At 40.1% G+C, this 16,005-nt stretch overlaps 1 protein-coding gene across 2 annotated transcripts in view; it reads right to left on the bottom strand.

The window, feature by feature from the left end:
* Positions 1–378: 378 nt before the first annotated feature.
* parga (poly (ADP-ribose) glycohydrolase a) overlaps positions 379–16,005 on the bottom strand; it is a 28,451-nt gene continuing 12,824 nt past the window's right edge. For both annotated transcript variants that reach the window (XM_075478331.1, XM_075478332.1), the window contains exons 10-18: positions 15,526–15,605; positions 15,372–15,432; positions 14,952–15,027; positions 10,165–10,312; positions 5,999–6,077; positions 5,781–5,889; positions 5,216–5,321; positions 3,846–3,974; positions 379–2,616 (exon numbers count right to left, since the gene is read on the bottom strand). In XM_075478331.1, the coding sequence (XP_075334446.1) occupies positions 2,435–2,616; positions 3,846–3,974; positions 5,216–5,321; positions 5,781–5,889; positions 5,999–6,077; positions 10,165–10,312; positions 14,952–15,027; positions 15,372–15,432; positions 15,526–15,605 (970 nt within the window). In that variant the 3' untranslated portion in view covers positions 379–2,434. The remainder of the gene's footprint in view (positions 2,617–3,845; positions 3,975–5,215; positions 5,322–5,780; positions 5,890–5,998; positions 6,078–10,164; positions 10,313–14,951; positions 15,028–15,371; positions 15,433–15,525; positions 15,606–16,005) is intronic.

The following is a 16,005-nucleotide window of genomic DNA, read 5'->3' as shown; positions in this document are numbered from 1 at the left end:
ATCATTCACACTTGCAGGCACACATTGAAGAGTATTATCAATCACGAGAAACACATCAATGAGAGAGGTAAAAATAGAGTTGGCACAATTCACTGACAGAGGAGTGTAGGTCTAAATATCAGAGCATCACTAATAACAGCATTTCTTCTCTTTCTTTTGTACTATAATCCAACCCAGCATGAAATCTGCATCGCTCTTTAAAACAAAAACAAACATTGCATTTCCCCGTCAACTCCTTCATTTGCATCTGTGCAGGCGTTGTGTTTGCCACTGCTCTCCAGCTGACCTGGAGAACGCAGGGATCAGGCAATTATGAACTGAAATGCCACTCTGTTTGTGGCGACTTTGCCGCCTGACAAAGATGGAATGAAGACCAGCTGCTTTCTGGCATTTTATTAATAATGCTCAACAACACAAAGAAAGGTGCCGCTGGGCAACAGTACAGGCAAGATGTTCAAAAGCATCCAGTTTAGAATAATTACACCACCATACAGGGCCAAATCGAATTATCCGTTTTGGGACTTTTCTCGTGGATTGTGAAATTAACAATGTGAAAATGGGATATTTCTTTTGGTGAGGCTTAAACTGGCACAATAAGCTAAAAAGAAAATGATTAAAAAAACGCCACCCGAGTTGTTGGCCTAGGTTATTTATTCGTAGGATTTGCCTCACACATTCAATGTGGTGTCCCAAAAAAAAAAGAAGACATCTTTCTCCGGGCCGAGTCAGTTTCACAGCAGACCTCAATTGCTGGGTCTGCCGAACCAAATTGACTTTGTACATGAGTCCACAGCTCGTTTGGTCAGTGCAGGGCTCAGTACAAAGAGGGAGAGAAGCAGATAATGTGTAATCCACTTACCCCAGGCCAAGCCTACACTCCATTTATGGAAGTCCACGTCATGAGGTTATTTAGAAACCCTAATTCATCTAATAAAGCATGTCTGAAGGTGGAATTATATTTCTCTGAAAGCCCTAGGTACACATGCTATCACAAAAATCAATCACATCTCAAATGATTACATAATTAATGATTCCATGAAGGCAAGTGATAAATTAGTAGCGCCAAGACACTATTTCAAACAGACACTTCAAGCAGAAAGAAAATTTCACTGATGAAGGCTACAGACTGCAGCAAAATCATTATTTTTCCCTCTTGTGATCTACACACTAATGTTTTTTGTTGTTAAAATGTTTCAGCCGTGTAGTGTGAGGTTATACAGCCTGATAATATCCGGTCCCCACCTTATTTGGCCCGCACTGTGCCGATTCTTTGGTTTTAGTTTGTAAACCTTATTGTTGATTTGAGCAGACAAATAAATCTTCCTTTGTTTTCTTAAACAGGATATGCTTTAATTAAGAAATTATACTAGAAACAGTACAACCTAAAACCCTAAAGTACAGTGCTATTCAATACATTTACAGCCGGTATTCTAGTCTAGAACTGGTCTAGAAGATTCAATAAAACCCATAGTCAGAAAAATACAGTAAATAATAGAAGAACACAGTCACATCTTCAAAGTAAATGTTGAGTAAAAACCTTAACAAAAATAATGATTTTCGTGCAATTCTTTATCCGCTCCCCCATCTTTTTGTACATACAGTATCAATACTGTGCTTAGCACTGATTATATCGGAAAAACGCTGAGGATACCTGGAATATAATTAAAGGTCTAAAACAAATTACCATAAATTTCCTGCATGTTCCATCCGAGACGATTCTCATAGTGCTAAATATTGATTTGACTGAATAAAACGACCCTTAAGGACAACATGTATGTTGGACCTAAACGTCTTAGAAGATAGAAAAGCGCAGCATATACTTTGTAGAATATCTGATTAATGATCGTTACCCATGCATAGACTACAGTAAGCCATCTCATCGTCTCTCTGCGTTCGGGGAGCTCTCCACAGCCTGGGTTTGGTTAACGGAGAAGACAACTCGTACGGAGAGAAAAAAAAAACATATACCACAGTATGAGATAAGATAACCGGACATGGTTTACATGTCCCGGATAATCAACAGTAAAAAGTGTTCAAAACCATGCATATGATGACTATTTGGCAATATTTGTAATTAGTGCGTAAAAACAAGAACTCCACATCGCATTTAGACTAAAGAAAGGCCTCTAACAGCAACCAGGATTTACTATTGCTATAAGTCTTGTCCTACGAGGCTCCTATGATGCCACCCGTGACAAAGGCAAAACCGTGTTTTGGTAGTTTGTGTGTTGGGATCACAAACTTAAAGGGAGTGTGTGTGTGTGTGTGTGTGTGTGTGTGTGTGTGTGTGTGTGTGTGTGTGTGTGTGTGTGTGTGTTTGAGATACGCGATTGTAATACTGTTGCACACTGAAGTCTGTGAACCTGGGCTCTCCCTTACAGACACAGAGAGACAGTGGAGGTGGATGAGGAGTTAAATTACCATCCTCCCCCTGTTAATGAGAATCTGATGTCACAGGTGACATCCCAGAATTCTTAGCGGCGTCTGAGGTCTCGGAGGTTGAAGCGGTAGAGACTTTTTTGCGGATGAAACTGTAGAGATTGACGTCAGGTCGAGTCGTCTGGCAGTCGTTGCACACCTCTTCGAAGTAGAGGTTCAGAAGGCTGTAAAGCTGCCCTGAGATGGGAAAAGAGGGTGGTGGAGACAGGATGTCAGGGAGATGAGACAGTGCAGGGGGCAAAGGGGAGGAAGATTTATGGAGGGAAGGGGACAAAGAGCATTTGAGAGGAGGAGGCAAAAAGTACAAACAGGTTAAGAGTCGAAGAACAAAAGAGAGACTGAAACTGAGGCAGAAAAAAAAAAGAAAAATGAATGCTTGTTTGGGCTCATTTATAAATCTAATGCACACACATGTCATGAGGTTTTTGTTTTTTTCCCCCCTCTCTGTAGCTCCACTTTAGGAAATGGATGGCTAGAGGGGAATTTCTCTGAAAGGCTTCAATAAATGTCAGCACAAGAAAAATGAAAAGAGGGGGAGGGGAGAGGCGAGGCTGGGGTCAGTTCGGGCAGTAATCCACTCTGTGGCTGAGGCTGAATGGATGGGCTGAGGAGCAAGCGATGGTCCATAAGGTGGAATAACTTGCGTTCTGTTATTTATATGCACACTGTCCCTGTAGTGACGTCAACACGGACAACCCCAGTGTGGCGTAAATGCCCTAAAAGCCCCACGTTTCTGTTCTAATGGCTTATATCGTCCTTCCTTATGTCCTTATGTACACTACTTACTGTCTGAGTGCTGGTCAGAATTAGTCACAAATGAGCCACAGTCTTTTTGGGATGTTTTATAGACAGAAGACACCAAAGTGGAGTTTGTGGAGAATGCAGTGCATCAGTTTTTTCACGGGCAACTACATAAAGTCCTTAAAAGAGAGAACATACTTTCTAAAGTAGAGCACGGCAAACGTTTTAATCAAGCTGTAGAGCTGCTTTGCTGACTCCAGTGCAAGAGGAACTGAATGTATCGAGAGAATAGCAAAGAGGAAAAGATCGGCAACTTCAAACTGGCCAGCACTGAGGTCTGACCTAAATTCAATTGAAAACCTTTGGGGTGGTCTGAAATCTTATTGCAAAATAGTGCTCCTTCACATTTAAAGACCTTGAAGACACAGCAACAGAGAAGTGGCAGAAACTACCAGCAGACAATTTCCAGAGGTTTCTAGATGGCAACAAGAAATGTTTGCTGGCAAAGGTTGGAGTCTTAACTCTTCAACATGTATGGCCTTTGTGTTGTTCATCTTCAACAACTTTGCATTTTTTAAAGAAAACATTCAGATCCAAAACTGATTCATTAGTTTTTAATCTTTGAATATCTTGTGAATCATATACATGTAATTATGGGAGCTTACCAACAGGGACTTGTCTCACAGTAAGGAAAGAGTGCATTTCGTGAACGTCTCTCATGAGCTGAGCATCTCCAAATGTGAAGTACGCCACATCTCTTCCAGCTTCTGCTGCTGCCATTAACTGGATCAGTGCTGAAAAAAAAAGACGGAGAGGACTAAAAGGATACTCGGGCTACAATTTAACTTTGCATTAGCGCCATTCATTTCAAAATGAAATCATAAAGGTGCAATTGACCACTGAAAAGCCCAGCGAGCAAAGTAATTGTTCAACGAGCCAGATATGGTATGGCTTCTGGCAGAAAGGAGCATGAGTGACAAGGGCAATTTATATCAGAACAGTAAATAATACACCACTGAAAGAACGGCCGTAACAACATCACTCAGTCTTTGAGCCTTTGCAAATGAGGTCTTAAGGTTTTTAAATATTCAACAGAACGGTTACAGATCTCTGATTAATGAACGAACAAAGCAACAAAATCATTCGCACAATGTCTGTAATCTCTACAGCAATACAACAGCTTAATCTTGTGTAAATGCCTTACCTCATGTCAGCTCCGGGACGTTCATGTAAAATACAGTCATTAGCTTCTAAAAATACCAGCTATGCTAATTCAAGGGGCTTTGGGCGCGGCCCCCGGAAGCTAATATCAGCCTAAGAGACCAAGTGAAGGCCAGTGGATCTATTCATAGCACACTGCAGAGGAAAAGGAAAATTAACATTTTTCTTTGTTAAAAACACGATATTTAACCAAACTTATAATATATTTGTTACTTTTGGCACAGGGAAAGGTTTCCATATATGAGTTATGTTAATACCATCAATGACTAGAGAACCAACCGGCTTAAAATAAGGAGTGTGATGTACTCAAGGGGACAGTAAGCGGCCCCTACTTATGAAGAGTGATGTTTGTGCAAGCCCGCAGAGAAATACATCAGCTTGGATTTATGGTGTCCCATTCCTATAATCAATTGCCATTTTAATGGAAAACATAAATGTGTGTTAGTAGATCAATAAACGATGACAAAGAATGGGAGTGACACCCTGGGAGAGCCACTAATTGACTAAAAGGGTTTGAGACAACTGTCTGCGACTGTGCCTCACTTTACATACTGCATGGCAGCGGGATTCCTTCAGCAAGCAGCTGGAGCTTTGAGAAGCGGGACAAGCACTGCAACTAAACAGCAGATCCAGTCTGAGCAACAGACGTGTGTACCTGCTGCTCAAGAATCTAGTTACCTTTTTTATTGACAACATGATGCATCAACAGTTTAGTTTTATCACTATGGCTCAAAACCTGTTGACTTCTTCACACATTTTTTCCTTCGCAGTTTGGTATTTTACGTACAGATGTTTGCAATTCAGTCGATGCTACCTTTAAGCCGTGTGTCTCCGCCGAAAGCTCCACAGCCCCAGTTGCCCGTCGCTACTGCAGAGAGGTGCTTGACGTTGGCATTGCTTCGATGGAACCCGCAGTACGCCTGGGAAGGATGCACAGTCAGCAGGAGAAAGAACATTTGGAGAAGAAAAAGTCTCAGACTCACAATTTTCTATGATCTCTTTGAATACATTCATATCAAAATCAAGTAATAAGTTGATTGATAAGCAAAGAATATCAAAAATATTTTGATTGGCCAAAAATGACCTGCTATGAACAGCAGTTGTGCAGCACTGGGCTCAAAGCATCTGGTTAAGAGATCACTTAAGCTCCTCATTGAGCCAAAAAAGTTAGCATCTTTGCAAGTGGTACCTGACAAGTTTATCACCATGAGTTCTTCGTCAAAACACTTATTAACATTTTTCCAGTTCAGCATTACTCTATTTATCAACCACTGGCAATGACTTCACCATAACAGGAGCAGCATTTCATAGACTTTTACCCTTCTTTAACTAAATGAGAACTGCACCTCTGAATGTTAGACGGCAACATTTTCCCTCACCTTGTTGAGATCTCTGGTTATTTTCTCTGGGAGAAATTGCTCTAGGAAGTGCCTGTACTTAAGAGCATCAATGGCAACGATCTCTGTACACCTTCTCTGCCAGTCATCCCTGGTAAGAAAGCAATAAAGGGGAGTCGTTCAAACACTCCCATCTTTCTTCCATTTACTTCTTACACTAGTTTTAATCAGAGCAAGAAAAAATGTATTAAATAAAATACCTGGGCGTCTCATCGCTGTAGCTGCCCACCCATTTGTAACTCTCTGCATAACCAGCATATTTGCTGTACTGCTCCGTTCCTGTGGGACAACAAAGACAAGGTCGAGGAGCAAATGACGTTATTCAATGCTCAGCAGTCGGAGCACACAGCAGGCCTAAATCTGTTTCAGTGCCGTACTTCCTAAATCTGATTTAGTGCTTTCTATGCTCCCCATGTGAGTACAGAGAATCAGCTTTTATTGAATTGTCATAAATAAGGTCCATTGATTTAATAACTAATCTGCTTTCGGGGTTTGAAATTAAAAGCTTTCCGTCAGACTAAGAAGAAATAGAATGAAAAGAACAAACCAACCTTGGTTGTGTTTGCAAAATATTTCGAAGGCATGAAATACATCAACATTAACAAGACATTAGCTTTATCCATCACATCTATTGGCATGAGATCAGGGCTGATGTACGCCAACTGTGATGCTGTTTTATGCGTTATCCTCTGCCTAACTGAGCCTCACTTTACTGAGTGGGGCCATAAACAATAAAGACATACAAATTGTTCCTAATAAGGAAGGAGTCGCTGTGTTCTGCCATGTAAATGTAAGATGTATGATGTAAGACCATCCATCCATTTTCTATACCTGCATAATCCAACACAGGGTGATTAAAGAACATCTATTATGCCAATTTCAGGTCCTACTTTCTTTTCCCTGGACTCCATTAAAGTGGCTTTTTTGCATGATTGACGATAGAAATCTCGACCCAACTTTTGCTAAACATGTCATTCGCTACCATTTTAGCTCATCACTCTTTCAGGTCATTGTTACTAAAAGTACACTTTTTTCCACTGATTCTTTTTAGATGATCGCTTATTATCACCATAAAAATCTTTATGGTCAACTCTTTTGTTTGTTTATTGACAAATAAACTATTAGCATCGTTGAATCTCCATTTTCTGCTGTGGACGTGACACATCTGCCACATGCAACTTTTGGTTTACAAGGCATGAATAAGCTCTTCATAACAGGTGTTTTTTGGACACTTAAAATGTCCTAATTGTGACAGCCCTGGTAGTCCCCGTAGCTGATGAGCACATAAAGAAATCTCAGAGGACCTTACGCAAGCTCGTCATAAAAGTAAAAGAAGAAAATTGAAAAGCGAGTTCATAGCAGTCTGAAGTCTGCAGGGACTACTTTATCATGCATTCATCTCATTATCTAAAATGTGGGTGCTATTTATTATGAATATCTGACAGTGTAACATCATATACAGAAGCAGTAAGTAGTCTGGACACGGCTCAAACGTATGACTGGTTACTGTATATATGAAAATCATTATAGGTCCAATAAAATAAGACATTACTGAGAATTTCTTCTTTTTTTTCTTTTTTCCCTTTACAAGAACACACCCAGTACCTGAAGGAGAATCCTTTTTGACAAATAATATGTCAAGCCTTGGCTGGATGAACGAAATGAACATTTATTGTACGTGCCACTGCAACTCCAGGCAGTTAAATAAAGTGCTTCAAACAGCACCAGCGACTCCTAACGTCAAAGAACAGGCTACTCATATCAATTCATCCATCAACGAAGCTGACTTCCTCCTTCACCTTAAACTAATTTAAACTCCCATGACAGCATCCTGCCGTAGAGGTTCCATCACTAGATTGCATCGAGTATCTCTGCCTTCCGATCTAAAAACCCTCGTACAGACACTTACCTTTATATTTGCACTTTATCTTAAAGTAATGTTAGGTTGAGGTTGCACTGGATGATAGGGACTTTGAAAGAAAATACATGACAAACTTTAAAGAAAAGAAAAGAAAAAAAGAGACTAATGAAAAGAGTCCAGAAACAGGGACAGGATTTTAAGAGGAAACACTGCATGCGTGCATGGAATATTCTGCAAGCTTTAATGATTCTATGGCGCAATTGGCCCATTCCATTAGTGCAGCAATGACCTTAGTTGGGCTATAAATTCCTTTCTGTCCAAATGTAATAATGTTAAGTGGACAGGAGGAGGAGGAGGGAAGAGGGAGGGATGAGGGAGGGAGGTGAGTGATGGGACGCAAGGAGGGAGACGGTGACTAACCAATGAAGGTCACTTAGAAGAGATGTCAGTTTCAAAGAAGACAACATGGCGCCACACAAAACAGACAACACTCAGACCGAGGTCGATTTTTACAATGTGGGTGTTTTCTCAGGGAAATAACCAATCTGGGTAAGGGGATCTTAGTTACTTTTCTCAATTCTGATGTTTACACCCAGCCCATAAGCAACAAGAAAAGCACATTGACAGTGTGCCAAAGAAGTCTTAGTCTCTTCACTTTTATCGAAGTACAATAAGGGCGTATTCAGACCAGGAAAGTCCGATAGTTCACTTGCTTTGGTCCGAACCTTTTTTTTTCATTTTGGTGCGGTTCGCTTTCAGACTGTACATTTCAGTAAACGGACCAAAATATGTCATCAAAGCCACGCGCCCTGAAGTCGTTCGGCTATTGGTCAGAATCGACACGCGCAACACAAAGTGCTAAGTTCAAAAGTGAATGTAGTCATGGACGCTTTCCGTGCTGTTATTGCTTTTAATATAATCAAAACTATATGTTTTTTCAACGTATATGATATGTGGGCATCTGCCCAAACGTCCACAAGAGCACGGGTCTCCTCTTCGGCCCACGTTTGTCCCCTACTCATTTTCGGTCTAGAAATATTATTTTCGGTCTTTCGTTAGCTTTACCACAGCCGGTCTAGTAATTAGAAGAACGACGCTCTGTTCTGTTACCTAGCAGCAGACAAACGACGGATGCTCCCGAGGTACAAAAAAGCAAAAAATCTGGGATTAGGTCCGGTCTGCTTTCATACCTCCAAAAGATCCGCACCAGGGTTCGTTTGATCCGGACCGAGTCCGACCTTTCAGCTCGGTCTCGGTCCGCTTGTTTGGTCCGGACCAGAGTTCGGTGGTTTGTATTCAGACCATCCCAAAAGGTCCGAACCAACGGAAATCTGGTCCGTTTGGTCGTTTGGTCCGGACCAAACGAGGTAGGTGTGAATACGCCCTAAATCTCCTCTGTTGGGTGTTAGAGAATCAATCCAGTGAAGTCATTTCTTTAAGTTTTAGTTTACAAAAACCTAAGTTAAAATCATGTCTTCACATGAAGGAGACGAGTTCATCAAATGGGACTAAATGACTAAATCATTAAAGGATTTATAAAAGAATCAAAACAGGGAAAGTGGCTGTTCTAACCAGCACCAATCAAGTAGATATAATGTGGGCATCAGTCAGTTGGCTGATTAATAAATCAAGGCAGTATTGAAATGGTCCATGAACCAGTGAGGAAACATCTCTTTGTAAGACAACGAAATAACAAAAGTAATGAGGGTAAATTTGAAAGAATATATGTAACCATTTGTTTGAATTTGTTTTAAGGAACACAGGCTAAAATATTGATATATTGTCCTCCTCCAGGTTTATTCTGTTATCATATACATGTGTCCTCTGTGGGTTCTGTATGGGTTGGGATGATGTTGCATCTGCTTTAAGTCGGGCTGTCTGAATACACTTTGCCAACTATTTACAATTCTTCAGCAAAGTATTTTTCAGTGCCAAACTTGGCACACTGACTGTCTGCTCCATGACGACTTGTGACCAAATAGGTCCCACATCTATGAAAATTTGAACTTGTAAAATTTCCTGATTTGGTGAAAACCTTTTTAAGCTGGGATATGAATTATTTGAATCAACTCCATATCTATTTTCTTTTTTCAATCAACAACTGAGACGAGGAGGTAGAAACATTTCAGTTAAAGATGAGCCATGATTCAGAAAATTAAAAAAAGGATTTTCAGGAGAACCGGATGATAAAAATTTAAATCTAAAGGCTTAAGTGCATTCGGAAGACCAAAATCTGACAAAACGCCACAATAAAAATAAAAAATAAAAACCTTATCTGGCCCTTCTGTACATGTAGTTACTAAATTGTAATACTCAAAACGCTTGATTTTGAGGTTACTTGTTAGCATTAAGTTATAGTTAGGTACAAGGCAAGTTAGACATCGTTAGGGTCAGGGGCTGATGAATGAGTGTCAATGGAATGTCCCCGCAACAAAGACATTGAGAAAAACTATATGCCAGTACATGACAGCACGTGTGTGAGTGTGTGACAGAGCGACGACACACCTGTGATGATGAGGCATTCGTTGTGTTCCAGAGCTTCGGTAAAGAGGCGAGAGGCAATGAGTTCGGGGTTGATGACGAACCTGATTTCCTCCTGGACGAGTCCATGTCCTGTGACTCCGCCACCTACAAGCCTGTTTGCAAAGTCCACCTATACGAAAAAAAGACATGGACATGTTGATAAAAAATGGCCCAACCCCTGAGTTGTCAGAAAGTACTGAAGTGAATAATAATTAAAAATACAAACATTTTTGCAGCATTAAGAATCAAAACAGTTAGTAGTCATAAGTAAATGTAAAAATAGTAATTGTGCAGAGTCATTTGAGTGGGAAGGAATGACTTCACGTTATTAGGTGCAGTGGAGCCGAAGAAGACTCTGACTGAACACACTGCACGGTTTGATGACGAAGTTATCTAGAGGGTGTACAGTATTGTCCATAATGCTGAGCAGTTTTTAAGATATTCCTCATTGCATAATCGCCTCCAGGGGCTCCAAAGCAGTCCCCAGCACAGAGCTCGCCTTCTTTATTAGGACGTTAGGTTCCTTTGAGCCGCTGACTCTGTTCCTGCTGCCTTAACGGACGTCGACAAAGTAGATGCACTTTCCACCACAGACGTATAGAAGACGTGCAACATCTTGGTGCTAACGCTGAAGGACCTAAGCTTCTATAAAAATCACAGTCCGCTCGGTCTCTGTTCTTGAAAACAGCCTCAGTGTTGCATTTCCAGTCTAGTCTAGTTTGTGTATGCGTGGTTTTTTTTTATCCGGGTACTCCGGCCTTCTCTCACCGTCCAAAAACATGCATGTCAGGTTAATTGGTGACAGTCAAGATGAGGTGATTGTTCCCACACCATTAAAAGCACTGGATGTGTCAAAGTGCTTAAATATAACCTCACTGTGCTGATTGTTTTGAGGGGAAAACATTTGCATAGAATGAATCCAATGTTTTATTAAGACTTAAATTGCCAGAGAACACAATAAAAGCATCAGGATGTTATGTTTGTAACCTGTCAATGACTGAGCTAATGATGTTACAGACTGTGTTGGCAGCAGCTCAGGGTAAGATGTACACTTCCACCAAAATAAAACAGGCGAACTTTCTTTGTACATGGATGTAAACTCACGGCTACAGGTTTAACGCTCCAGGCACAGATCCCCTCCTTTAAACTGACATGTCCAGGATTACAGCATCTGTTAACAAGCACTGAAATACTTCTGCCTTGGCTTGTGCCACTCTTTTTGCGGACTCCGCCCGTCTTTATACGGGCTTTAGTTGTCTTCTGGAAAGCTCAATCAGCTGCTCAAATCAAATCAAAATCAAATATAAAAACTGATTTTTCTGCATCACCAACTTCGGTGTCTGTGACAGAACGATGCACAGTTTACTCCACTGTGACTGTACGGCTTTGCTCAGAAACATTTCTAACTTGTGTTACTTCTTAAACTTTATTCAAACGAGAGCAACACATGTGACACTGAAAATTCTGGCATTCAGCTCAGTTTGCCAAACCATTAATCTCACCTCATTGCACAGATCTATGGTGTGCAAGTTGCACTGACATTGAAAATGTAGTCAAAATAAAAACTAATACTGATACAAATATATGTGTAACCCACTTAATTAATGTGAATCCGACAGAACTATGAAGTTTTGCTGCTGCTGTCACTCACATTATTTGAAAAAAACAACTCCATTAGCGTCTCATTATCCGTAACCCGCAGTGGGCATTTAACCCAGATAAATGTCTGAGGATGATTCTATTGCTTCCTGCTCGCAATAATCAAATCAGGAAATCCTAGCTAAACACAAAGCCCATGAAATCTAAAAGAATAGTTCAAATGCCAATAAAACCAACACTTACTGGAGAGCAGAGCACTAATGCAAAGTTAGCATGAATGGCATACCGCACGAGGCAACTCCATTCAGCGTTAGTCCACAGAGAGAAAATAAACTGCACTACTTTCGTTTTTAAAGAAAAAGGGGAATTCTTTGTTTTACTGTGAGGGGAAATGCTATAACTGTCAATAACACTGCTTCCCTTATATTCTAGATGAGCGATTTCTTTTTCAGGAAACAGTAAAAATGTCTTCATTTCATTTCTATGTCATATTTTGAATGAAAGGTTTTTCTTAATATTTGCAAATCCCTATATTTAGTCTTCATTTTATATAAATATAAAGTATATAATTTACATTTTACAGTGTCCCAGCCTTCTCTAACTTTTGTCTTAAATAGAATTGCCAGTGACATTTTCAGTTAGTAGTGTGACTACAATGATGTGAAGCAGGTCCAGCACTAGGGTCCTGGCTAAAGTTGACCTTTTAGATAAACTGCCGTGAAATTTTCAACACCGATTCATGATCCACTGAGGCTTCAATTAAATGCCTTTGGTTAACGCTCAACTTTTTCATCTGGCGTCACCAGCCGGCTTTACTTTAACCAGCTCCTTAAAATATACCTCATCAGTACCTTGCTGGATTCTTCTCAGACATTTGTGGCATAAGACATCCAATCCCAATATACTTTAATGAGGCTGTTATCTTTTCATTTTGATAGAATAATCATTATATCAACAAAATGGTACAGGTGCACCCCTTGGTTGTTTTTAAATGTCATGTAGTTTCAATTTGATACTTTTAATTATTATACAAACTCCCATTAATGTTTCTGCTCATTCTTGGTCAGAATGCATCACTTTGATAGTCTACTGACTCTTTAACTAGCAGCAACATTAATCCCATAACTTGCTCAATTTTCTAACTTACTAACAGATACAACTAACTTCCCTGCATCCAACTTGGCTTACAAATGACAGCATGTTAGCTTCTAGGGTTGTAGGTAGTAAAACAAAAAATATAGTTTTAAATGTAGGCCTATTACCATTAAATTGCCGTTGTTAGTAGATTATTATTATATTATATATAAGTAGGCTATCTATGGAATAGTGACATTCTGGCTCGGGCCATTCAAACGCAATGGAAGGATGTTTTTTATAGCTGTAAGGGGCTTTATAAAGCCTGGGAAGTCTGTGTAGAATCATCACCATGTAGCTTATATACTACCGTTTTATTATTATTATTTGATCATAATTTTATTATTATTATTAGATCATGAGTCGTAGCCCCCCCACCCCCCCTATCATCGTCCATCACGATGTTTCACTGTAAACATCGTCTTCTGCCAATTAAGAAGACATCGCCCAACCCTATTAGCTTCTGAACATGCTAAACTACGGTGGTAAACAGGTCAGCGTGTAAGCATTAGGATAATGTTGGCAACAATGGAACTCTGGCCTCTTGTTAATCATTGCCATGAGGTTCATTTCATTTCTGTAACATTAATAAATGAACATACAAATCCAAGAGTAATGGGATCGATGACGAATGAAATATTTTAGTGTGATTCTAGACCTTAATGCTCTGGAAGTCCAGTTCTTATTTTTGTGGAATGGATAAAAGAGCATCCCATTCAATCACAATGCTGATACTTATACATCCTGTCAGGGGTGAAGGTTCTGCTCAGTGGCCCAAAGCTACATCAATCTGTGACAGAGAGTGTGTTTGTATATGCATGTGTGCATGTTTTCCAACCAGTCGCCCTACTCCACACCCTCCTCACTGGTCCAGTCCTATCCCACACACTTCAATCCCAACTCCTGACAGGATGACAGCCCACTCTGCCCTATCGAAGCTGAACACACAGACAGTGTCCAGCCTGCTGAGGTTGCCATCAATCCGTCGGCAGAGCCCTGAGCCCACTGGGTCACCCCAGTGAAATAACTCACCCTCGTCGTCATCTTCTTCTTCAAGTGCCTCCCTTTTTCCCTTCATCCCTCACCCAAGGGTCCTCTCCTCCACCCTTGCCACTCTGAGCTACTCAAGTGTATACATAAGCTGTCAACTACAGTAAAAAAAAATTTATAAAAATAAAAAAAGCGCACCAGCCACCCAGGAATACAGACAAGGTTGAAAGGATAGAGACACGCAGATAAATAACCAATTAGTTAAATGGATATGAATAAAAAGTGAACTAGTCTCTCTCTTTGAAGGCAAGAAGGAAATAATGGTTGGAAGTATGGAAAGAAGTAACAGGTTTGTAAGCTCTAAGCATTGGAGCACACTAGATTGTTACACACTAATTGTTGTTTTGAAACCAAAAGTAGCATGTTTAACACTGAGTAGTAGCTTGTTCATCTTCTGCGCTGTGGGGTAAACAATGTATTCAGAACCAGCCCGGTAACTACCACGAACTCCCACGGGAGAAACATGTAACAACATGAAGGGAAGCATTACAGTAGATGTCCGACCAACACAGCAGTACTTAGAATAAGCTGCCAGCTGTCTTACATGACCTAAACAGCAATAAATCTCGTCTTTTTAAAACAACAACAAAGAAAAAAAAAAAAAAAAAAAAAAAAAACTTATCCCCGTCAAGTTTCCATAATTGATGTTACTTGCGGGTTCGCGATCAAAGAAAGTGAGCTGCACTCATTCCTGTAGCCCTAAACTCAGCATCATCATATAAAAAACAATAAGCGTTCACAATCAGATCGTGTGATCCCATCTTTGCAGACTGAAGCTTGAACCAATACATTAACCCAACAAACACGCTGACTGAACACGATCCCGCTGCACTTAAAAGCTGGTGTTATTGACCAGTGTAAAAATGCTTGACAGTTTTTTCTTTCTTGTTGTTCATCATTTTTAATGCACGAGAGACAATTATTAGGCAACATTCAATTACTAGTTGTATTCTTCATTTGAAGCAAAAGTGAAAAGGAATTCTTACCTGCAGCATCCCATATCCATCAGTCTCAATCGTCCCTTTGCAGGTGATATGTAGACGCGTCAGTTGGGTTTGACAGCTGGACAAAACAAGATTGAAAACATTTTGGCTTCAATTATGCTAAGAGGGCTTTGCATACATTTTTAATCAAAGCAAATTAGATCATAACCAAATGTAATCACGCTTTCCAGCCGCCCCCTTCTCTGCACAACTAAAATGTAAAGAATGAGCACCCACATCACAATGCTAACAACCGAAAAGCTTTTGGAAAAGGGTCTCCAAACAAATGTGAACAATGGGTAGCAAAAGAAAAGGGCTGAAAAAGAAGTAGTTCTAAATCTGATGTGAGGTGCTGTCAGCAGCTTTGCTAAATACAATTATGCAGGTTTCAGATTTATGTCGCAACAGAATCGTGACCATTACCTCTCCCAGTCTAGTGGGCTGATGAGCACTTGTCGAGTAAAAGTCACAAGACCCTCGGGCTCTTGAAAGAATAAACAAGAAGAAAAAAGGTTAATGAAATGACAACAGAGCATTCAAGATAACCAACTGCAAACGTCATTTTGGTCATTCTTACTGGTTTGTGTGACTCTCCTAAAGTAACACAGCAGAGTTTTTAGTTTCTCAATTTTTCTTGATGAAGAACCTTCAAACAACCTGAAACAAAAAGCAATGGAGAACTTCAGCTCAGAAAAGACTTCATGCATTCCTTTTTTTATTTATAAATTTTTTTTATTTTATAAAATTTTATATATATAAAAGTTTTGACAACGTCAAAAAAGAAAAATACACATGATATCAGATCCAAACATTGTGTCGCACTAGCAACAGAAAAGTGGCATTAAGGTTGGAGTTGGACATCATCTATAACTCACTGCACAACCATGCTACAGCAACATGAGTGAGGTCAAGCTTTCTAACAGGCGTGATGTCTCTTCTACCTACATCGTTCCTACAATGGCGATGCCTGAGGCCCTGTCTCAGTTCCTTAGAGTTATTGCTAAAACTAGGGTGGAAGAACAGGGAGAAAGCGGTGGATGGACAGCTTAAGCCACCC

The sequence above is a fragment of the Odontesthes bonariensis genome, chromosome 2 (assembly GCF_027942865.1).
Source record: "Odontesthes bonariensis isolate fOdoBon6 chromosome 2, fOdoBon6.hap1, whole genome shotgun sequence".
NCBI lineage: Eukaryota > Metazoa > Chordata > Actinopteri > Atheriniformes > Atherinopsidae > Odontesthes > Odontesthes bonariensis.
Note: the sequence above shows the minus strand (reverse complement) of the source record. Positions and strands in the feature narration are given on the sequence as shown.